Here is a 22,758-nt window from a genome sequence, read left to right as displayed (position 1 = left end):
CTTTGTTGTACATTTTAAGATTATTATTAGAAACTTTGTGTTCTGTTTTTAAGAACAAATTGATGTGCATGGCTTCACAAATACATAACCAGGGTCATTATGACATCACAATATTGTTATTTGTGGAACCGTCTACATTATTACTCAAAAGCTTTCAGACACAAATGCAAATGCTCAACTACTTTAACATTACAACCATACCCTTCACACATTTGATGGGATTATTAACTTTTCACCTTGGAATGTGACATGATTGGTCACAGATCATGTAAGTTACTAGGATATGGTATCTCGGTTGCTCAGGGATTGATTTCTGCCTGGATGAGCTCCGATACGGAAAACAAAGCATTCTGTCCTGGAAATCCAGTCACAAACATTTTCCTTTCCTTTTTCAACACACTGGTTATTAATGTTTGCAAAGGTTTGTGATGATAGACCAGTGACTTCTCTACACATATCAGAAAATTATATAGATATAGATACTACTATAGAACCTCCAGAAATATGGGTAAAACCAGGCAAGGATAATGACTCCTCACACAAACAGGCATCAACATTGCTGGTAAAATTCAGCTTGGGCTCAAAGAGTGACATAAAATTACCAATACATTTTTATCATTTTAAATAACCATGCCTGTGAACAAATAAGCAGAGTGCTGAGTATGTTTGAATATTTAAAATATTTGCTTTCCTGCTGAACTCAGGAATCAGGAATCACTACTAAATTAACCATGTATTTCAGAAGTGGTCAAACAAATGACATTGTCATTTGCTAGGTTTTAGTCGTTTTCAGACTGCAGGCCTGTTCTATTTGTTTGTTTTCCTGCTGTAACACAGTTATTGTTAGTGTATGCATACACTGTCAATGGTTTTACATTGCGCATGTAAAATCTTTATTTTAATGATAATTTATTTTTCATAGTGTTGGGCCATAAATGGGCTTAATCTGGCACTTGCATGATGTTTATAAAAATCATGCTTGTGTTGTCAGTTATTTAGAGACTGCTCTGCAGCCTCCAGTGTCCTGGATTGGCTCAGCAGCTACCTGTGCATAGTTTTGTGTTCTCTTTATGCCTGTGTCTTTCCTCCCACACTCCAAAATGTGTGTGTTAGGTTGACTGGCATCTCTGAATTGGCCTGGTGGGTGGGAGTATGTGTGCATGCGCATGTGCCCTGTGATGGATTGTTGCCCTGTACGAGGTTGGTTCCTGCCTTGTGCCCTGTGCTGTCATGACAGGCTCTAGCCCTCTGTGATCCTAAACTGGAATAAGCAGATTTAGAAGATGAACGAATGCTTTAGTTGGAGAGAATAAATGGTTTGCTATTAACTATGGTCACCCCTCCAGCCCCTAGAACAAAATGGTCAGGTATCCCATCACCATGTAATTTCTCATATTATAAAGTAAATTCTACTGCAAAATGGCAGCATGTCTGTGTGATTTATGTTAAATGTGAGGCCCCTATGGGAACGAACTGCGTGCTACATGAAAGTGCTCCAAATATTGCACATGGTGCCAAACAGCAACTTGCAGCAGGTAGTTGGCTGAAGCTGTGTAGTGTAGAAGCATGAACCACCTAGTAAACAGATGACTTTCCCCTTTGTATTCATGGGCATATTACGGACATGACAGTGAAGTTGACATTTGGTTCATTTTATGGGTTTTCAAATTATTTAAAAAAAAAAACCTCACCGCTAGTAAAATCGAAAAGACAACACAGTCTAGTTTTTCAAATTAATTTAAAATGAGTTTCAATTGAATTTCACTTTACATTATTACATTATTATTACATTATTAGCACTTCAAAGTGGCATTCAGAATATTAGTTATGTCAGCTGTTACAAAGCAATAAAATTAATTAAAAAATACAAACATTTTAATTACATTTAATCTTTAGTCATCTTTTTTTTTTTTTTAAATCAGTAAATTAATATTGCATAGTGCAACATCTCCTTCATACTCATGACTCCAGGGTTACAACAAACAATGAAATAAGTGCACAAACGCTTAGAATTTACAGTAACAAAGAAAGAAAACAATTCATCAATTTACCATACATTATATATCCTAACTCTAGTTTACCTCATATAATTTACCCGAACTCTGTAATCCCTCTCCCATTTATCTCTCCCGTTTCTCTAATTTATCTTCTGTTTATTTATCTTCTATTTATCCCATTACCTTCTTTGTCTCTAATATTTTTAATTAATAATATTTTTAAAAATAATTTTGTTATTTCTGCTTCTTGTACCTTTATGACTGCTGCAGCTTGGATTCTTTCTGCTTCAGCATCTGGTTATACCTACAACACACAGATAGAACTGATTGTTACATTTATAATTATTTATAATGTACAGCAGCACATCTTATAGAGATTTAATATAATTTTATAAGGACTTACTGAATCTTTGTCATTGTATTTCAGAATCTCTGGCTCTGTATCTGGTATGTGGATGGTATAATGTACTGGCTAATTCTTTATCTTTCAAATCAGCCCAGCTACAGATTTCTAAGGTCTCTTAAAAAAAGCTTTTGCGCTTGCAATACTTGATACCACACCATGACTATTAATTATTTTTCTCTGTTTAAACTGTTATATAGACTGACATAAAAATATTATGTGGTTTTTGGTCATATCATATAACATTTCATTGGAGGAAGATGTTACTAGATCTGAGTATTGGAAAAGCCATACCCAACACACTCACCTCCAGATTCTGATCAGCTGGATGGTACCACATAGGCCCAAAAAAAAGTTGACAGCAAAGAGTGCCCAGTTCTTGGGGATAATCACCAAGCAGTATCTTGACCAAATTAAGCCTGGAACAGAATGTGTACAGCAGAGACATGACGACATGGAGACAGCAGAGACATGTTCGGTACTGGGCACGACACTTCTCAACAGGTTCTGATGGCTACTGAAGTCCAGGGCCCTTTTTCTCTCTTTTCCAGGACCGTCATGCCATGCCTTTTTCTGGAAATAACAAGCCAAAGTGCATGAAAAATTGCTCACAATCTTCTTGGACCATTTAACTTGGTCTATTTGCCTCCATGCACTTACATCGTGAAATGAAGAAAATAAGTAAAAATTAGGCTCTTTTAAAAATGATCACTGCCATGAATGATAAAAAACAAGGAAGTAAAATCCGAGTTCAGACTAGAATCACAATACATCTCAGATATTGGCACTTGTGCTTCTGAAATGTACTAATGTAGCCAATGTCTAAAAAAAAAAAAAGTACTTTTGTTACAATAACTTCCCAGGAATTTTATGACAAGCTTATTCCTCTGGACAACTGACAAAACTTTCTGTATCATTACTGTATCATTTTGTTCTCTCAAACTTCCCTCAGTTTTTGGACACAAATGGCAGTGAAAAGTCTGTATCCGTATCTGATAGGCTGCTCAGGAACATCTGTTGTCAAGCACTTGCAGCAAAGCTATCCAAGTGATATATAAAACACATCTGTCATCCTATGAAGATAGATGCCAGAATTGAACAGCACTCTGATTAACTCCCACTACACCAATATACAGAAAATCTCTGAATTTCTAGAATTAAAAAATGGATGGAAGATGGAATTTTCCTCTTAATTAAGCATTTCTCACACATGCTTCATATGACAGTGAGGAGTGAGGGTCTGCTAATAGCTCAACTACCCAGAACATCTTTAGTTTCTTGGATGCAATTCAAGTTCTTTTTTTGGCAACATGAATCTCATGTATACTCTATGACCCTAACTAAACACCAACAGGCTTTATATAAGTATAGGCATTTAGAGTGAATTACCAGTGAATCAACTATAAGAATAATGCCCCTATTTTATCTGTAAATGTGTATGTTTCAATTTGTGGCCATGGAGGTGTAAACATGTACAGTACAGGGCAATATCAAAAGTTTGCCCATATAGATAGACAAACAGACATAGAACCCCTGCCTACACACACACACACACACACACACACACACACACACACACACTCTCAATTCAGTACCCGTGGCAGTGATGACACATGACTGGGAGACGCTCAGCTTTTCTGGAGGGCGTGTCATATCAGAAAAACCAGCCACAACCAAACCCTGTACAGACAAAAGGGAGGGGCATCAGAGAGAAGGAGATGGAAAGAGAGTCTCCACTGAGGCCTTAACAAAAATAAAAACACAGGGCCAAATCATGGCAGAGTCTGCTAAATCTTTTGACCTTGGTTGACCATTTTTAGACTGGTTAATCTTGGTTAAACACAGGAGCGATACTGGTCTCAAGGGTCAACAAGTTTAAAGCAATGCTTGGCCAAAGTTGACGGTTTGGTATAAATGGGACATTAGTAAAAATACCTGTTGTATTGTATTGTTCTATAATACTGTTGTATTATGAAATTGCTTTGGGCAAAACATCCACTAAAATAATATTAGAAAACATATTATAGCTATATTTTCTGTGGGTGCCATATACCATAACTGCTCAAATAAATACTCTATAAAATACTACATAGTGAATTATCATTTATATTTAAAATATTACTCAGATACTATGCTTTAAAAATCACACAAATCAGTTTCAACTTAAAGAGTAACTGCACCCAGCAAAACAAATCAGTTCTTCATCAACATTGATAGTTACAGTATGTAACAGATGCTCTTTATTAGTATGACAGCATGTGTGGCCCCTGGAAACCGAACCCATGAACTCATCACCTTGTTGTGGTCAGTACCAGGTGCTACAGTAATCATATGATCATAGGAGCCACATCTGCCTTTGGAGGTGGGGGATTTTGACAGGCACTTATTAAAGAAATGAAAAACTAATTGTATGATTTCACTATTAATGTTAATCAATGGCGACATTACTCATCTGCTAAGATTCGACCATTAACAACTGTGAAGAACTATAATAAAGGTCTTTGCTCGTTAATGATTAGCCAACAGACAGAATCTATTAGTAACTAAAAATATTTATATTTATATAAGATTGTTTCTCAAAGCAAAAGGTGCAAAGGTTGCCTAAAACTGAGTGGTGCAGTTAAACTTTAATATTGCCATTTAGAATTTAAACAAAGCACAAAACAATTGTGTGAGAATGTTTTGTAATTGTATGTATTTGTGTGGTTTATGTGTGAGGAGAGGGGGAGAGAGAGAGAGAGAGAGAGAGAGAGACAATTAAACATTCCTTTGCTTCAAGGAATGGATAAGTTTAAATAACATAAAATCTTACCCATTTAAAAACAGGTGCCCAGAAGAAAACCGTTTTTGGTCCTAAAGAAACAGAGCAGAAATTTTATTACAGATCTATAGATAGCAAACAAAGTACTTGGTTAGATGCACATTTTCTGTTGTTTTAACTCTGTACACCAATAGCATGGATGAAGAATGGCAGTTATATCATTTGGCCATACTGAAAGATTCTTCACTAATTGGCTAATAAAATTGGTAATAATAAAACATAAATTAGCTCATGCTAGCTATAAAGCAACTCTCCAGTAGAGCCTCTTCATGGTGCAATTATGTCATATTTCAGTCACGCATAAACTTGAGTAAATGATCTGATGAGGAAGGCTCAAACACACATTGGATTTGAAATGAAACAATTGGCATCTCTTAAATTAATCCATTCTGCAGTATGTTCAGTAAACATGATCAGGATTCAGCTCAATGACTTGAGCCTGGGGTTGCTGGAAAATGCCCTAGAGTGGGCCTTCTTTTCCTCCTGGTGCAGGACAATGCTGAGCGTTATGTGGCCGGAATGTGTAGGCAGTTCCTGGATGATGATGGCATTGTTGCCATTGTCTGGCCCTCCCATTACCCAAATCTGAGTCCAACTGAGAACCTCTTGTAGGTTATGTATCAGTGCATCCAACACCGCCCAGCAGCTCCAAAGACTCACTGATGCCGTGATCCTGGTCTGGGAGGAGATCCCCCAGGACACCTTTCACTGTCTCATCACTAGCATGTCCAGATGTTGTCAGGAGTGCATGTGGGGGCCATATAAACTACTGAGTCAAATGATAAGTTGCTGTGATGAAATTCATGCAAATCAGGTCAGCCTGAGAATTTTTTACTTTGATTTTGGTGTTATGTTTATTCCAGCCCTCAGTGGGGTGACAGATTTGGTTTCCATTGACTGTTGTTACATCACTTTGTTCTCAATGAAGTCCACAATTTATATATATAAAGATTTTCAACTTGAATATTTCATTAATTGATGTCCGATATGTGATTTATGTGTTCTCTTAATTTTTTGAACAGTGTATAGACACACTCACTCACTGACTGGACACTTAGAGACACCTGCCCTTTCAAGATTGGAGCTTCCCTGTAGGGAAATTAGACACGCGAGCCAGGAGTGCAGCATAAAAACAGATGTGCAAGTTTTATGTGGGTCAGTTTCAGTGTGAATCCACATTATGTGAATCCAATGGGGAAATTGAGCAATACAGCACCTTTAAATGAAGCATGCTCATCGCTGACAGACAAGCCGGAACCAGCATTTCAAAAACTGCCAATCTTGTGGAGTTCTCACATGCAACGGTGTCACAAATATTTAGGGGAAAAGGATCCTGTGGATGTAAACAACTCATAGATGAAAGAGTTCAGGGGAGGATGTCAAGAATTGTCCTGACAACCAGGCAGCGCACAGATAAGCAAAGGCTCGTATAGTCATGTATTATTTCCAGGCACATGACAGCAAGTTTTCACAGTCCCCACATCCTAATCCTATGGAGCATCCATGTGATGAAGTAGAACAGGCAGTTCAGAGTATGTCAGTACCTCTAATGTGTGGCAACTATGAGAAGCTATCCTGTCCGCATGGGTTCCTGCAAAACAATTTCAACACCTAATGGAATCTATGACACCTAATGGAATCTATGAGACTGTTCCAAAGGCCAAAGAAGGACCAATGGTAGAGGCAGTGGTAGCTCAGTGGTTAAGGTACTTGACTTGTAATTGGAAGGTTGCTGTTACAAGCCCCACCACTGCCAAGCTGACACTGTTGGGCCCCTAAGCAAGGCCCTTAACCCTCATTTGCTCAAGTTGCACTCAGTCATAAGTGTAAGTTGTTTGGATAAAAACGGCAGCTAAATGTAATGTAGATGGGTGTCTCTAATAAAAAGTGTCCATTCAGTGTATAATAAGGACAAAATTAGATATTTTAGGAACAACTAAGAGAACACTCACTGTGTTATTAAAAAATCAAAGTGCTGGGGTACAGGGCCATCTCTCTTTCTCTTCCTTACTGTTCAATCAAACCACTTACACCATCATAAATGTAAGTTCCCTCACATTTCTTATCTAAGTAATTATGTAAAATTCTTTACTGATGTAGTGCAGAGTAGGCCAGCAGTATTCACTGTTTTGATGTTTTAAAAAAATGTTTATATCAGCACACCATGTTACTGTTGCCCTGTAGCATTCCAGGATCACTGCAGATCACCTAAACTCTACCACTGGCTGTAAATGGCAAGAGAGAATTTGAATTTGCAATTATTTAAGGGTGTGGTCATGGGTGTAATTACTGTAGGGTTTTTTCATGCCCTTGCCACAGCATGTCCTTGCAGTGATCTTGGTGGGAAGCGCTCCCTTATCTACAGAGCAGAGTTGGTTTCTGGCTTTTACTATTTTTCCCCCATTTACATATATTGCCTGACTGGACTAACATATTCATTGATCTTTATCATTTAAACCATTTGTCTACTAAAAGTGTTGCTACATCTACCTGTGTCCTGTGTTGTCTCTTTTCACACTTTCACAGTGATACTGGAGGTGCAAGTTAAGGTGCTTTTGGCAGTATAGATAGCCTATTTAGTGGATCCTGTTCACTCATTCACTCTCACACTCTCTGCATGTGCAAACAGAATGGGGGGAGGGTACACTTTAAGTTGGGACACTGTTAAGCCTTTTGCTGTTGCAGTCCAACCAGCTAGCAAAAGCATTATTTTAGGTGTTCTTTGCTATTATTAGAACACGGAGTAGAACTGGCATTAGAATTATATTTTATCTTATGTCTGATCTGTTTTCAAGTGCACAAGGGTAGTTAATTTGTTGTCATTTTGGTAAATGCTTTGCTATTAGATTTCCAAGGTTTCTGATATGCTACATGGTTACTTGCTCCTTTTTGTCTTTCAGCAGACTTGGGCTGAAAACCATGGAAGCCAACTTGGCAACTTTGCACACTGTGAATTATGTCCTTTTGACACTGGAAACAGCATAGCAGTCTAACACCTAAACGTCTGAAATATTGTTAAATATTTCTGGTTTTGAAGACATCCTGTATTTCATACGAAGAGTGCGTCAAGCATCGTACACAAATGTTCCTTGACGGATCGCTTATGACCTTGCTCACTGGTCACTATTATGAAGAGGGGGCAGCTAACTGCTTTTGACCCATTTACACTTGTCCGAACATAAATCTCAAAAAATTAACTGATTTTGCTGTTTTTCTGTGGACAAAGCAGAACACACAGCACGCCAAGCCACACGCTTCATGATGCATAAAAGCAGATTGGGAAGCTTTGCGTTAAGACCTCATGCACAGGATATATGCGGCAGTTCTACGTCTTCATATAGAACATTGATGCAGGCGTGCAGGTCTACAAAACTGTGGGCAGAGAATATCGGATTACCTGCGGGATGATTGTACAGAGGTCTCAGTCTGGGTGGAAGCGCAAGTTCGATTCTGTCCAGCGTTCTGTGATACGTAGCCCTCAAACCAGTCGAATAATAACGAAAATGTGGCGCTCGTAGCCAAAGTTTAACGCAATTCATGGTAGCTCCAATGATTCGTGGACTGATTATTTTCAAAGGAGACGCGTGTCACCAGTTATGCCTTGTCATATCCACGCACCGTTTCTCCACCCTCCGACACGAACCATGTCATTTGCAGAGGCTATATACGCCCATAAACTGCAAAAGATTTTAAGATAATCTAAGTGAAGGCCACGTAGGATGTTGCATAAACACCTTAGCAAGGACAAAAAGACAAGCATTTCAGGCAGTTGTAAATAGCAAAACACTACAGTAACTATTACATAACACATCGTGGTTAATTACTGAATTGTATAGCAACGTGACACTTTCAACAGTTTCCGGTTTAATATTAGGTACGTTTAACCACATGATTTGACATAAGCAAAAATTCTGTGCTGTCCTTCCCCAAGACGTGAAGCCTGCGTAACATACACCATGCTTACTGCGCACGCTTTCGTTTTCTTTTAACGCTCATCGTTTCCTATTTATTTGCCTGTCGGAATTAAACGTATTTCGACTCGTCACAGAGGGAATTGATTTGCTGGAGAAAACGCGCATCATAAAACTATCGTAGGCCATATAATTTCAAATAAGTTCACAAAAAGCAGCACATTTCGGAGGTCGAGATACGAATTGTAGTGAAGTAAATTCATCTGGAGGTGGCGCTCTTACTCCTGAAATAATGCTGTCGCTTTGGTTCTTCCGGCTTTTACAAGTAGCACACGACACAAGGAAACAAACCCATGAAAACAGAACGTTAGGGAAATGTTTAAACGAGAGAAATATTATAAAGCTAATCAAATAGGCTAAATTTACAGCCGAAAACCAGTTATTTCCAACTCAGAGTAAGTGCATTTTTATTTCGATTACATACGCTCTGTTAAGATGAAGTGTTAAGTGTTCGATTAGATGTTTTCCCGTCTCGTGTCTAAACAAGCTAGTATAGACAGTGGCTGTGGACGAAACCCGTTTTTATCCAGATAACACAAAGCAGAACGCCAGTCTTCAACAGATTTACCAAAAGGAGTTCATATGGATTATATACAGCACGATTATATGACTGTTTTTATGCTGTGATCTAAAGCAGACACTGCGTTCATTCCAATTCGATGTGAATTGTGAACACTCGCATACCTTTCGCTATATTACTTCTCTTCACTGGAACTCCTCTGATACAGTCTCGTGTTCAGTTCTGGTGGTTTCCTGGCACTTTGTTGTCGACATTTATGGTCAGACGACGAAGTCACAAGCCTTGCAGGCAATGTGGTAAGGGTAATTTAAGGGTAACACCAGTGACAGTCCAAGCCTCGCCACGGAAAGAAGCAAACTTTGGCGCGCACATCTTCATTCTTCGTACAATTATCTGCCATTAATAAATGTGTTAAACCAGTATTTACGTTGCATGTACTTGTTTGAATTTTACCTTTGTAATTAAGCTATAATACACTTTTTTTTGCGTCTAATACGTTAATATGTTTCATCATATGAAATATCACGAATGACCTCACGATTAATGCTCCATTAACACAGGAATATTAACGTCTGTTCGAATTCACCTGAATTTCGTTTGAAGTTGGGTTAGTTTTCCAATAAGAAAGCTGTTTATTTTATGACAAACACAAAAGGCTATCATTTATCTGTAGTGCACTATGTGGACCTACGTAACAGTTTGTACACTACACAGCAAGTACAGAGCTATTTCAGCTTCTGCTGATGTTAGCAGGCAGCTAGCATGATCCTGCTGTCAGCCGTAAACTGAAACACTTTCACAATCTAAAGAAGCGAGAGACTATATTGATGACTTATAAGAGTCGTTCAACATGTAGCTACTAGCATTTTATTGTCATCTCAACCTCAGCATAATTCTTTTTCAGCCCCCAAAGGCTTTCTGCACTTTGAATACATCCTATTTGCTGGTATTACACTTGACCAGCCACAGTATTACGTGAACATCACAACATCACAAATTGTTTAGGCCTATTGGGGTAGCCTGTGCTCTATAGAGATTTTAAAAAATTATCAGTATGGCTATGTATGGCCCCCTTATCAGATGAGGAGCGCCCCTTAGTTATGCATCAGGTCATCAGTGCCAAATAAATTTTTATGCAACTTCTCTCTCTCTCTCTCTCTCTCTCTCTCTCTCTCTCTCTCTCTCTCTCTCTCTCTCTCTCTCTCTCTCTCTCTCTCTCTCTCTCTCACACACACACACACACACACACAAAATCACATTAAGTTCATTAGGTTTGATTTGCTTTAGAACACTTAGAATTAACCTAATCATGAACTTGTAAGAAGATTTTATATTTGCACTTGAATTGTCTGACAGTCAGGTTGGTTTATTTTATGGCATTGTATTGCGTTGTATCTTTCCATCTAGGTTTTTGCACTGATACTTCTTCATGGCAGTGTCTCAATTTAAGGGTATTTTTGGATTCTAACCTTGTTGTGCTAATTAGGGATACATTTCTGTGTAGACAACTAAAGCATTTCTGTAAAGTGCTCTGAATAAGAGCTAATGTCTGAAAATATGCAAAATAGTAATAGCAGTCATGACTGTATTGACCTTTAACAGTACCAATACTATTATGTCACAATATGAAGAAGTGAAATAATATTTTTAACTTTCCCAGCACCGCACAGAGTTCACATAGCATAACACAGCCTTAGATCTCTGTATAATGTCCCCTCTCTACCCAAAGGGATTTAACAGTAACACTAATCACATGTATGCCAATCATGTGAGTCACAGTACACTCATTAGGAACACCCCACCCCACCCTTCTGTAAAAATGTTGTGTCAGGGTTCACTGGAAGAATGGTGCATTCTTATAGCGATGCGCACTACAGATGGAGTGACACAGCTTGCTGGATATTGGACTTTGTAGCACATTTCACAAAGGAGGTTTCAGTTTTTGGATATGTAAACAATGTTTCTGGAAAGTACTGGGTAAACACATGGCACAACACTGAAAGAAAAGGAAGTCTTCATTAAATTTCCCCTGAAAGCCATTGTGAGTCAGTCTGACAGAACAGGAAGGGGATTATACCAGTACATGGTTTTGTTTTATTAAGATCTCTCTCTCTCTCTTTCTCTCTCTCTCTCTCTCTCTCTTTCTTTCTTTCTCTCTCTCTCTCTCTCTCTCTCTCTTTCTCTCTCTCTCTCTAGCAGGTTTTGATTCATCTATGTAAAATATTACATAAACAGTAAACATTCCCTTGTAACCAAGCACATGCTACTGACTGTCTTCACACTTGTTCCTGATTCAGTCATGAGAAGGACTTTTTACCTGAGTCATGCTTAATATCCAGTATCCATTGTTTGACGTGTGTTAAAACAGTATGAAAATGTATGACAGTATGAAAAGCCAGGAAATGTCATACCTTTGCAGTGTACACCTGTTTGGAAAGCACCAACAACCTATTTTGGTCCATGAATTTGAAACATTTCTGATCCCAGTATGTAAACAAACAGAAAAAGGCACAATTTTGCTGCAAAAATTGCATGTCTTGCATGAGCCATTTGTGATGATCCATTATCATTTGTTTGATATCATTGTCACACAACCTGCACAGCTTCCATAAAGCTCACCTCAGGAGATGCTTCTGGCATCAACCCAGTCCCATCTCTTCTAGGCAGAGTGTTGTCTTGTGGCCACAATTGTACTGGTGTGCAGCTGCTCCACTCCTGCTCTCACCGCCTGCTGGAGCGGCTGCATCCCTCCTTCCCTGGGACCTTGCATAACGGATCACTGGGGTCACTGGAAAGCTTTCTAACCACCTTAGGTCATAATCTTCATCCTGGAAAGCCCCGATCAGAGGTTGAAAAATGCAAGACTTGGTCAAGAGACCTGTGCCCTAAAAACATGTTCATTGCTGGGATGAAGACTAACACAGCATGCATAAAAATACATTAAAAAAATAATAATAATAGGCAGTGTAGGTGGTTAGTAGTAATATAGTATGACTACCTGCTTGCCCTTAAGAATAAGTCAAGAAGAAGAAGAAGCCATCAATCAGCACTAGTCAGCATGTTTCAGTGGCTATTTCAGGTCACTATATAATTTGATATCATAAGAAGTAGCTGCTGAATAAGGCTTGAAGCTGCTGGGGAACAGTCCGTTCATCTCATTGCCTTAGAAGAGCAGGAGAACTGTGGGTGCAATATAAAGCCTCACACTAATTATACTGTAGCCAAGGCCAGCTTTCAGTTGCGGTTTACCTTCGGCCTCTGCTGACATTGTGCACAAGAAGCTGAAGAATATAATTTAACAGATTTATCTAAATAAAAAAATGAGACTTTGCTGAAAGCCTGTGACAGCACTATACCTAAACCAGTTAAACGTTTTAGTTGCAGTAAGCTGTCCTTATTTTGCTTAAAACAAATGACAACAACAAAAAAGAGCTATAATATGGCCATTAGGGTAAGACTACTGAGAACAGTTATTTCAGTATTGTCTAGCAGTTGATGACTGTAGTTCTTTATATACACATTACTTGAGTAATCAGCTGTAATTATTCAATTATGTAAGGAAAAAAGTTAGTAATATTTTCAGCATGATTCTGTTCATGTGCAATTTAGACCACTCAAAATAGATTTCCAAAGACCTCCAAAGCTCATAAGACTGGAAAGGGTTACCAAATGAATATTAAAGACATCATCAGCTCACAGGCAAGCATATAGTTTACAAATGCAAGAAATTCAATACTGTTGCTTTCTACCCATGATATCCAACAAAGATCCGGGCTCGCTGTACAATATTCAAAGAAGTGACGCTATGGTGAGCAACTTTTTACACTTGATAGTGCCTCTGTTCTTAGGTTACTCTAAGAAAACCATTGACTCAGTGTTAATTATGGAAAATTGCATGTATGGTGATGGCACAGAGGGAGGATGAGCTACTCTGACCTGAAGCTCACGAACAGACACTTGGAGACCAAGTGGGGTTTTGACATTTGGAGAGCACATGTGAGTGAATACTGGAATTGAAATCAGTTGATGAGATGGGAAATGCTTACCAGGGTCAGTTTCTCTTTAAGTCAAGGGAACTGAATCGTGATTTACAACACAAGTGACTAATAAACAGTGTACTGTAAATTACTCCCGGGTATACTAAGGACTGACCCCCCAGAAACTAACTGTCTGACCTATTAGAACCTAATAAACTTCCCAGGACTTCTTTTGGTCATACAGATTACCACACACCATTTCTTTATTCAAAGTAATTCATATATTCATAATATGTATTAGCATAGTCTGGGCAATTCTGTAGATAATTTCCATCATACATGGTACAGATCAGTTACCACACCAAAAGCAATACTTAGTGTTAACAGGATCTTTAGTAATACTGTCATTAAAGATGGTATATTACTGAACTATTATTCTATCCTTGAAAACTTCACATGATAACCTGTGAATTGTTTGGAATACAAGTACAACACTCCCAACAACTTTACAAGTACCTCTCTGACTAGCTAACATGAGCTCCAGAGCCATACGATTTTTTAATATATATATATATATATATATATATATATATATATATATATATATATATATATATATATATATATATATATATATATATATATATATATATATATATATGGACAAATATGACGCGTTTCTACATCAAAACGTGTTGAAATGTTGAAAATAGGCTTTGCATATAGCATGAAATATTCCAGGCTATAAAAATAGCGCAAGCATGTATATGCATTTCAGCAGTAGCCTACGCTATTGTATATCCACATTCATAAAAGCTGCTGTATTGTGGCCTGAAATAGCACATTAATCGGCGAAATATGGTATCCTTAGTTCAAAAGGAATATCCTAGCAAGTTCGCGTTGGATTCCACATTTTCACGAATGCAATGCGTATTTCTGATATGTCGTCATACCAGTGGTTGGAGCTACTTAAATGGATTGCCGTCATTGTGGATGCTGCAGCAAATGGGATTTCCCAATTTCCTACATGTAAAAAGGTAATCGGGAATCTGATCGTGTGTCATAAAACTTTCGTTTTGATTGAGGACTAGAATATATCTACTTGATTCCTTCAGATTCAGAGGAAACTGATGCTCAGGATATAGAGATGGCGCTGAAGTGTAGCACATTCTTAAGCCTGCTTACGATAGGTATGTCAGATGTAATAAATCGTTTCAGGATTAAGTGTAGAACAGACGTAAAGCAATACAAATGGAAACTTTGCTCGAAATAACTTACCTACGCAAATATTTTTCCTTTATTTTAACTGGCACTGTGATCGTACTTTGTTTTTCAGCTTACTCTACAGGCATCATGACAAAAGGAGATGTAACTGTTTTATACGGTCAGGACGGAGTATTTTACTGTTCGATCCCCGATGCCACCGGAATTAAACAAGTCATCTGGCAACGTCTCAGCGACGATAAACGTCCCATGAACTTGGCCATCTTCAGCGAACGTTTTGAAGACAAAATGACCAATTCGTATGTTAGTAAATTTAATGTCACGCTGCCGTCCCTCAACGTAACAACCCTTGTGATAAAGAACGTAACATTTGGGGATGAAGCCTGCTTTATCTGCAGGTTCGATGTGTATCCGTCTGGAACGAAACAGTGGAAACAGTGCCTCAATGTTCAAGGTAAGATCGAACTGGATGCTATCTTTTAATTAATATTATAGAAAGTGATTTTTATTCTTATTACTTCCTGTGTCTATTTATAATCTTAAGCGTTTATCATTCTCGCTCTACTTTGTTACGCATTTTACTCATAATAATACATGATAATTAATAGTCACGTTACACTGGAACAACAACAATAATGATAATGATGAGCTTAATTTATATAGCACCTTTCTCATATTTAAGGTTGCTTTACATAATTTATACATGAAACATACAACACATGACATATGACATATATCAAAAACAGTATAGGACCAAATAAACATAATCAGAGATTGAGGGTAAAAAAAACAATGTTCCCCATGATATAACCATCATGTTACTCAAAAACATATTAATGCCAGATAGTATGTGTATTCCATGTCTTCCTAACTGTCTCAGCATTCCTAACTGTCTTCCTAACTGTCTAAGCATTCATTATATTCTCAGAAAACTAGCAGGTATAAGTTAGAGTATAGCAGCAACTGTTTGAGCTCTTAAGGGCCGGGTGCATAATAGACAAGGGCATCAGCTAAATACTGGGAATGTGAGACTAATGAAAGGTTGGTGCTATGTCAGCAGTGTCCTTGTCACTATGCAAGTCATTGTTGCACTCCTAAGGAGGAGGTAGGTGATAGTTGTGAGAGTTTCTTGGAAATATACTGCTATATGTTATTCCAGGGAAAAGGAACTCTGTAAATGCTAAAAAGCACTTTAAGAAGATCTGCACAAAATAAAAACATGTATGTAGAATGCATAAATTAATATTGTTTTTGTCTCTTTGCAGGTTTGTCAGAAACAACAGCATCTGAGGTTTTACGTAATCCTACAGAAACTGATGTCGTCATCTCATGCTCGACCACTGGAAAACCTACACCAACAATCAGCTGGAGGTCAGAGGAGAAAGAATTGACCCATTACTCAAGGAATTTCACAGTATTGAATCATGACAGGACAACCACAACTACAAGCAACCTGACTCTTCCATTGTCACAGTTCCATGCAAAAATTGTGGAATGTGTGGCTGAAAGTGGCAGTATGAAAAGTATTGAACCCATTTCTCTCTCTGGCAGCAGGAAAGCAACTGAAATAGGTACATGTGAACACTTGTCAATTGTACAATGCAAGAGCATTGCAAAATATACCATTACACACTCTTTTCCTTTTCCTCTATGTAGTGAAAATTACATAAGCCTATTCCATCTCACCACAAAAGCTTTTCTACTGAAGTTCTGAAACCTACAAGATTCACTTCATATTTATGTATTTCACAGAGGGATCAAGATATTACATCTGCTCTGGTCTTGTCGTGGTCGTCTTTGTAATCATCTTTGTAGCCATTGCATTTCAAAAGAGAATGAAAAGTAAGTAATATCACTTTTGTTGTTAAAGCCTCTGACGTCTTCTCTTTGTTTTTGATTCTTTTCTTTTCCTCTTTCAGTTCATCATTTTAGGTGTTAAAATGCCAGGCTCTTAATAATTAGCATATTGTTCTTGAAGAATGTATATGTAATTAAATCCTCATTTCGTCCTATTGAGGAAAGTACTTAAGTTTCAGTGGTTGGCACTGAAAGTTGAATTAGAAGGAAAGTAAACCTACAAATTGGTTTGTCACCAGCCTCCGATGTAATTGATCAGGAAGGACACTGTATGACTTAAAAAAAAGAAAATAACAACATTAATTACAGTTGAAGTAATAACAGTTCAGTATATGATCATTTGAGCAGGTTGTGGTTTTAGATTTCATTAGAACATCAGCAATGAAAGAACAGTTAACAGTATAAAAAGTAAAAAGAGAAGAAGAGAATGAGTTTCCATCTGGGAAATGGAAAGCCAGAGAGGGAAAAGAAGAGTTATTAGCGGCAGAGGGCTCCAGAGAACTAGAGATGTGTTGAAACGAACAACTCAAGCTCCAGAGACTGAGTACAATTTGAGCAATTGAGGGTTAAGGATCTTGCTCAGGGACCCAACAGTGGCAACTTGGCAGTGGTGGGGCATGAACCAGCAACCTTCTGATTACATGACATAATATGACATGACATTGCATTGCATTGCCTACTGCAGTGGTAGCTCAGTGGTTAAAATACTTGACTTGTCATGTCGAGTCGAATTGCGTTGCCTTGCTCATTGAGTGCTGCAATGAGCAGAACATGAGGCAGTCCTACCATCTCCCCAATGGCTGTCATTCTGGGATTTTCATGCATAACTGTTTCAAGGATTTATTGAGAATAGTGCAGGAGAAAAAAACCCAAAAACTCCAGTGGTCAGCAATCCCCTGGACAATGTGGATTATAAGAATAAAGTGTGGATTGTAAGAGAATGTACCAGTGTGGGCTTGGCTGTGAATGAACTATAACAGCTAAAGACCCTGTCAAGCACTGACATTGTCAGTAAAGCAGAAAATAGCATATCCCTTTTATGCACAGGAGCATCAAAACTGAGCAAAGTTACCCAGTCAGCCAAATTCCAGCTGGTGGCAGTCTGAAGGGGGAATTTTCTCCCTGCACACATTATGGACCTTGATACCCACTGAAGAAGGTCTTAATGATACAGAACATCCAAACATTGCTGCTGACCAAATTAATCTCTTCAGGTTACTGGTTTATCCATGCCCCGATAGACATTGTGATTATAGTAATGAGGTTAGGGTTAGGGTTAATGCACTGTGTCACAATGCATGTATCGTCTCTGAACGGTTCCAGAAAGTTCGAGTGAGTTCATATCTTCAGTGACCTGCTGAGTCTGTGAATATCAGCCTTATTGAACCTCTTTGGGAAGAGGTGAAAAGGGACTATTTGCAGCAGTTGTGCAATGCAGCCATTTAAGCATGGTACAGCATTCCTGCACCATACATCCAGCACCTTGTAGAATCCATGCCTGTTGAATTCATGCCATTCTGAAGACCAATGGCGGTGCAGCCTACTAGTAGAGAGGTGTCCCTAATAAACTGGAAAGTAATGTAGGTTGTCTTAAAAAATGGGAAGTGCTAGCGATTTGCTGTAGGATTTAGTATTTTAGTATTTTTCCCTTCCAAATTTATTTGTCAGTGTCAAATCAAACTCAACTATATTGTCCATTTTACTCTCATTCCTCTTTGGGATATTCTGTTTAAGATGGTGTAAAATGTGTATCATAATTTTATTTTTCAGTATCATGTTTTGTAGTGCACAGCATTCTAAATAACTGTTTCCTTATTTTCCCTTATATTTGCAGAACATGAAATAAGCAGTATTGAGAGAATCTAATGCACTGGAAGATTATGCAATGCTTCTGCACTTTTGAGTTGTACACTATAAGCTAGAAGGATAGCATATTGTTATCTTTCAATCCTTTTTATACCATGATAGAATTATTCTTAATATATTGTGCTGTATTGTTAATTTATTATTGTTGCATATTTACAAAGTCATTTATATGTTAGTCATACAAAATTACAAATTCCAGTAATAATAGTTGTTACCACATATGATGTGAAATTCTTTAAGATGTTGTATGTCAGCTGTGGACAAAGGCGTTTTGTATACGGTGTGTCTAGAATAAGTGATGAGAAACACACTGCAGAGACCTTGTAGATATATTGATATATTGTTAAGATATATTGTTCAACTGTAACTGAAACCTCAATAAACCTTCCGTCAAGGTACATCTACCTGTTTATGCTCTTCCTTTGCAGTGTGAGTTGGACACTAAGAAAATGTAAAAAAAAAAAAAAAAAAAAAAAAAAAAAAAGAAATCCCTTAATTCTAGCATGTTGTGAGAGGATTTGATTGTAATATAGTAATATAACAGTGTGTCTATATACATAATATATAGAAAGGCATGATGCAGATACCTGAGAAGTACAATAATCTGTCCATACCTGAGGCCTTGGATACTGCCAAGCAAAGATTAACAGCTCTGGCTGTCCGGGCTACCTGCTCAAATACAGAAGTGGAAGCCCGGAGAATAAACAGGATGTTCTTACACGAGCTATCCAAAGTCTACTCTCTGTGGCAAGGTAATAGCATAAGAACAGACCCACCAAAGCTGGAGATTGAACAATAATGGAAAAGCATATAGGAGAAGGACGCATCACACAACAACATGTCCAGTGGTTAGAGAACCTGAGAATAGACTACAGCAACCTCCCTGGACAGGATCCTGTAACCTGAAAAGGGTACAGTTTCCATCACACTAACAGATATCCAACAAAGGGTTTCAAGTATGAAGAACCAGACTGCCCAACGGCCTGACGTGGTCCATGCCTTCAGGCCACTCTGAATGGTTAACTGAAGGCAGGACAGTCCTGATCTTGAAGGAGCCCCAGACAGGGGCAATTCCATCCAACTACCAGCTGATAACATATGCCTATACAACATGGAAGCTCCTGTCAGGCATCATTGTGTCTAAGATGAGTAGGCATATGGCTCAATACATGAAAGTAAGGCATTGTCATACCAGAGGAGCCAAGCACCAGCTACTTGTGGAAAAACAGTCACTTGAGACTGTAAGACCAGACAGACCCACTTGTGCACCACCTAGATTGACTACAAGAAATCTTATGACTCAGTGTCCCACACATGGATTCTGGAGTGCTTGAGGCTACATAACATCAACAGGACTCTAAAAGCCTTTATCAAGAACTCAGTGGGGCTGTGGAAGACAACCCTAGAGGCCAACTTCAAGGCAATAGTATGAGTCCTGGAATTAAAAAGGAGATGCTCTGTCCCCGCTGTTGTTCTGCATAGGCCTCTTTGTGAACTCATGAAGAGTGGCTACAGATATAGCCTATGGAATGGAGCAATCATCAGCCACAAGTGAAGGAGACATTGACTCATCAATCCATCTCACCAGGATTTACAGCAACAGCATCAGAATGTCATTTGGACTTCATAAATGTGGCTGGATGGTTACAAGGAGACGGAAGGTAACTAGAACAGAGGGGATCGCACTAAAAGAAGATAACATAACAGATGTTGAGGGCATCTACAAGTACCTTGGAATCCCACAGGCAAAATGGAATCACAAAGAGGTCACAAGGAAAGAAGCTACAGCCAAATACCTACAAAAGTCCTGAGAGGTCAGCTGAACGGGAGGAAAAAGATCTGGGCTATCAACACCTATGGTCTGCCAGTCATCAGATACCCCACTGGCACAATAAGCTGGCCTAAGGAGGAGATAGAAGCCACTGACATAAAGACAAGGAAACTCCTCACAATGTGGGGAGGGTTTCATCCCAAATCCAGTACTCTGAGACTGTACGCTAGCGGAAGGAGGGGGACCTTGGACTAGTGAGCGTCAGAGCCACTATCCAAAATGAAACAACTAAAACCCAGGAATACACCAAAATAATGGCCCCAAGTGACAAAGTGCTAAGTGAGTGGAAGTGAGAAGGAACAGGGACCATCATGGGAGGAAAAACCCCTGCACAGTATGTACCACTGGCAAATAGTGGAAGTGGCTGATATGGAGAAATAATACCAATGGCTGGAAAAGGATGGGTTGAAAGATGGAATGGAAGCACTAATCGTGGCAGCACAGGAACAAGCTCTGAATATGAGATCAACAAAGCCTGAGATCAAACACACCAGGCAAGACCCCAGATGCAGGCTGCGCAAAGATACCTGAGACAATCCAGCACATAAAATCAGGATGCAAGATGCTAGAAGGCAGAGTGTATATGGAACACCATAACCAAGTGGCTGGTATAGTATACAGAAGAGGGCCTTGGTGATAGATGTGGGGATCACAAGTGATAGCAACATCAGGAACAAGAAACATGAAAAACTTGGGAAATAGCAAGGGCTGAAAGAAAAGACAGAAAATAGTTAGAAAAGATGTGGAAAGTGAAGGCAACAGTGATTCCTCTTTTAATCCGAGCACTAGCAGCTCTGATCCCCAAATGGCTCCAGCAGGTCCCAGGAACAACATCCAAGATCTCTGTCCAGAAGAGTGCAGTCCTGTGAACAGGTAAGATACTACATAGGCAGGAGCTTCAAGTTAACCCTAACCCTAACCCAAGTTAACCCTAACCCTAACCCAAGCTTGAAGGACAAAAGACCATATATATATATATATATATATATATATATATATATATATATATATATATATATATATATATATATATATATATATGAAGAAGATTCAAGTTCTGTAACTATAGAGCCCCATGAAATGAATATAAACATCTAATTATAAACTGGTTTCTGCTTGTACAAAGTCAGAAACACTTTTCTTGCACAGCTACTACAAGTATATGTGAACAATAGCATCAAGTCACCTTAGGTTTACACAAAACATAAGAGAAACATGATGCACAAGTTTAGTAATGGTCTCAAGCCTCTAGACTCTGTTGTGTTAAATCAAGTTAACAGAAAGGAGAATGAGAGAGCAGAAGAAAAAGAAGTGAATCGTAGCATAAATCACCCCATTAAGAATATAAGTGTTTTCATACCCAAGATCTGGTATAACACTTGCCTTGGGGACTACTGAATATGTGAACACAAGTATGCATTTTAAAAATGATATCTCCAACCCACTTTATATGTAATTGTTTCCCTTTCATCCTCTGTCCATCAAAAGAAGGTGAGGAACTTACAACAGTCTAATGCTGCCATCTGCTGACAAGAGTTACTAAATGCATCAGAACTGACATGGAACTGGATAGAGTCACTGTTAATGAGTAAAATAACAGACTGTTTAATAAGACTAACAAAAGTTAATCAAAAGTGAGTAGGGTTAGTGCAGCAATATCAGGAGTATATTAATGCTGTCAAATGCTGTAACTCATGTAGTAATTATATAGTGCATGTTCATCTCACAGCTTCTTGTTCATTTTAAAAGATTATGACTTATTCCATTTTTCAAATTGATGTGAAAAACCAATGAAACTGGGGCTGCAATTTGAAAGGAATAAAAATCTTAGTTTAAAGCACCATCATTAAAGATGTCCACAAAAGGCTATGATCCTAAATTATTGTATAAATTCTAAACTATTACTAATTGAGAAGTTTAAAACAACAGATTCATGATAACCCTGATTTCAAGCAAAAGAGGGTTTACATTATGAAGGATTGCAAGGGGTAAAATCTCTACCAAAAAACAAATGTGGGCAATTTTAGAAGTTGTTTCATCCTGGATTTACCAGAGGTCTCACAAAACCATAATGAGATACCACCACCACCATGACAGCATACCTTGGAAGGCTTGCCTAGAACAAAACCTCACAAACATAACTATCTAGAGTTCACTAAATCTCACTGAAAACTTGAAAACTTCAAAACAAACCTCTTATAACACCCGAAGAGGACAGTCCACAGGAGATGTGCGGAACTATGTCATCCAGACATATATTTACTTGTGTCAACCAGAGATGTCATCCAGAC

The 22,758-nt window shown here is 38.4% G+C and overlaps 2 protein-coding genes across 5 annotated transcripts; one reads left to right on the top strand and one right to left on the bottom strand.

Annotated features, from left to right (window-relative positions):
- Nucleotides 1-1,721: 1,721 nt before the first annotated feature.
- mpc2a (mitochondrial pyruvate carrier 2a) lies at nucleotides 1,722-9,102 on the bottom strand. The gene is made up of 5 exons (XM_027006137.2): nucleotides 8,619-9,102; nucleotides 5,213-5,253; nucleotides 3,996-4,080; nucleotides 2,708-2,819; nucleotides 1,722-2,301 (listed from the first exon to the last, which is right to left on the bottom strand). The coding sequence occupies exons 1-5, from the start codon at nucleotides 8,758-8,760 to the stop codon at nucleotides 2,253-2,255; spliced, it is 429 nt and encodes a 142-aa protein (XP_026861938.1). The 5' UTR covers nucleotides 8,761-9,102; the 3' UTR covers nucleotides 1,722-2,252.
- Nucleotides 9,103-9,469: 367 nt separating this feature from the next.
- On the top strand, nucleotides 9,470-19,019 carry LOC113574917 (OX-2 membrane glycoprotein). Of its 4 annotated transcripts, none has more exons than XM_027006141.2 (6): nucleotides 9,470-9,587; nucleotides 14,805-14,879; nucleotides 15,026-15,367; nucleotides 16,179-16,484; nucleotides 16,666-16,755; nucleotides 18,605-19,019. In XM_027006141.2, the coding sequence occupies exons 2-6, from the start codon at nucleotides 14,837-14,839 to the stop codon at nucleotides 18,634-18,636; spliced, it is 813 nt and encodes a 270-aa protein (XP_026861942.1). In that variant the 5' UTR covers nucleotides 9,470-9,587; nucleotides 14,805-14,836; the 3' UTR covers nucleotides 18,637-19,019. The 4 variants fall into 4 exon arrangements, with proteins under 4 accessions (XP_026861942.1, XP_026861944.1, XP_026861941.1 ...); XM_027006140.2 differs by lacking the exon at nucleotides 9,470-9,587 and adding an exon at nucleotides 14,495-14,726; XM_027006143.2 differs by lacking the exon at nucleotides 14,805-14,879.
- Nucleotides 19,020-22,758: the final 3,739 nt, after the last annotated feature.

Source organism: Electrophorus electricus, chromosome 16 (assembly GCF_013358815.1).
Source record: "Electrophorus electricus isolate fEleEle1 chromosome 16, fEleEle1.pri, whole genome shotgun sequence".
Taxonomy (NCBI): domain Eukaryota; kingdom Metazoa; phylum Chordata; class Actinopteri; order Gymnotiformes; family Gymnotidae; genus Electrophorus; species Electrophorus electricus.
Note: the sequence above shows the minus strand (reverse complement) of the source record. Positions and strands in the feature narration are given on the sequence as shown.

Bases quoted from the DNA above. Each gene is read 5' to 3' on its own strand.
- LOC113574917 (XM_027006141.2), top strand. From the start codon at position 14,837: ATGGCGCTGAAGTGTAGCACATTCTTAAGCCTGCTTACGATAG. The intron at 16,485-16,665 runs GTACATGTGAAC...TGTATTTCACAG, and splicing joins CAGGAAAGCAACTGAAATAG to AGGGATCAAGATATTACATC. The intron at 16,756-18,604 runs GTAAGTAATATC...TTATATTTGCAG, and splicing joins ATTTCAAAAGAGAATGAAAA to AACATGAAATAAGCAGTATT.
- mpc2a (XM_027006137.2), bottom strand. From the start codon at position 8,760: ATGAATTGCGTTAAACTTTGGCTACGAGCGCCACATTTTCGTTATTAT. The intron at 4,081-5,212 runs GTAAGATTTTAT...TTGTCTGTACAG, and splicing joins GGGCACCTGTTTTTAAATGG to GGTTTGGTTGTGGCTGGTTT. The intron at 2,302-2,707 runs GTGAGTGTGTTG...TGTGTGTTGTAG, and splicing joins CAGCTGATCAGAATCTGGAG to GTATAACCAGATGCTGAAGC.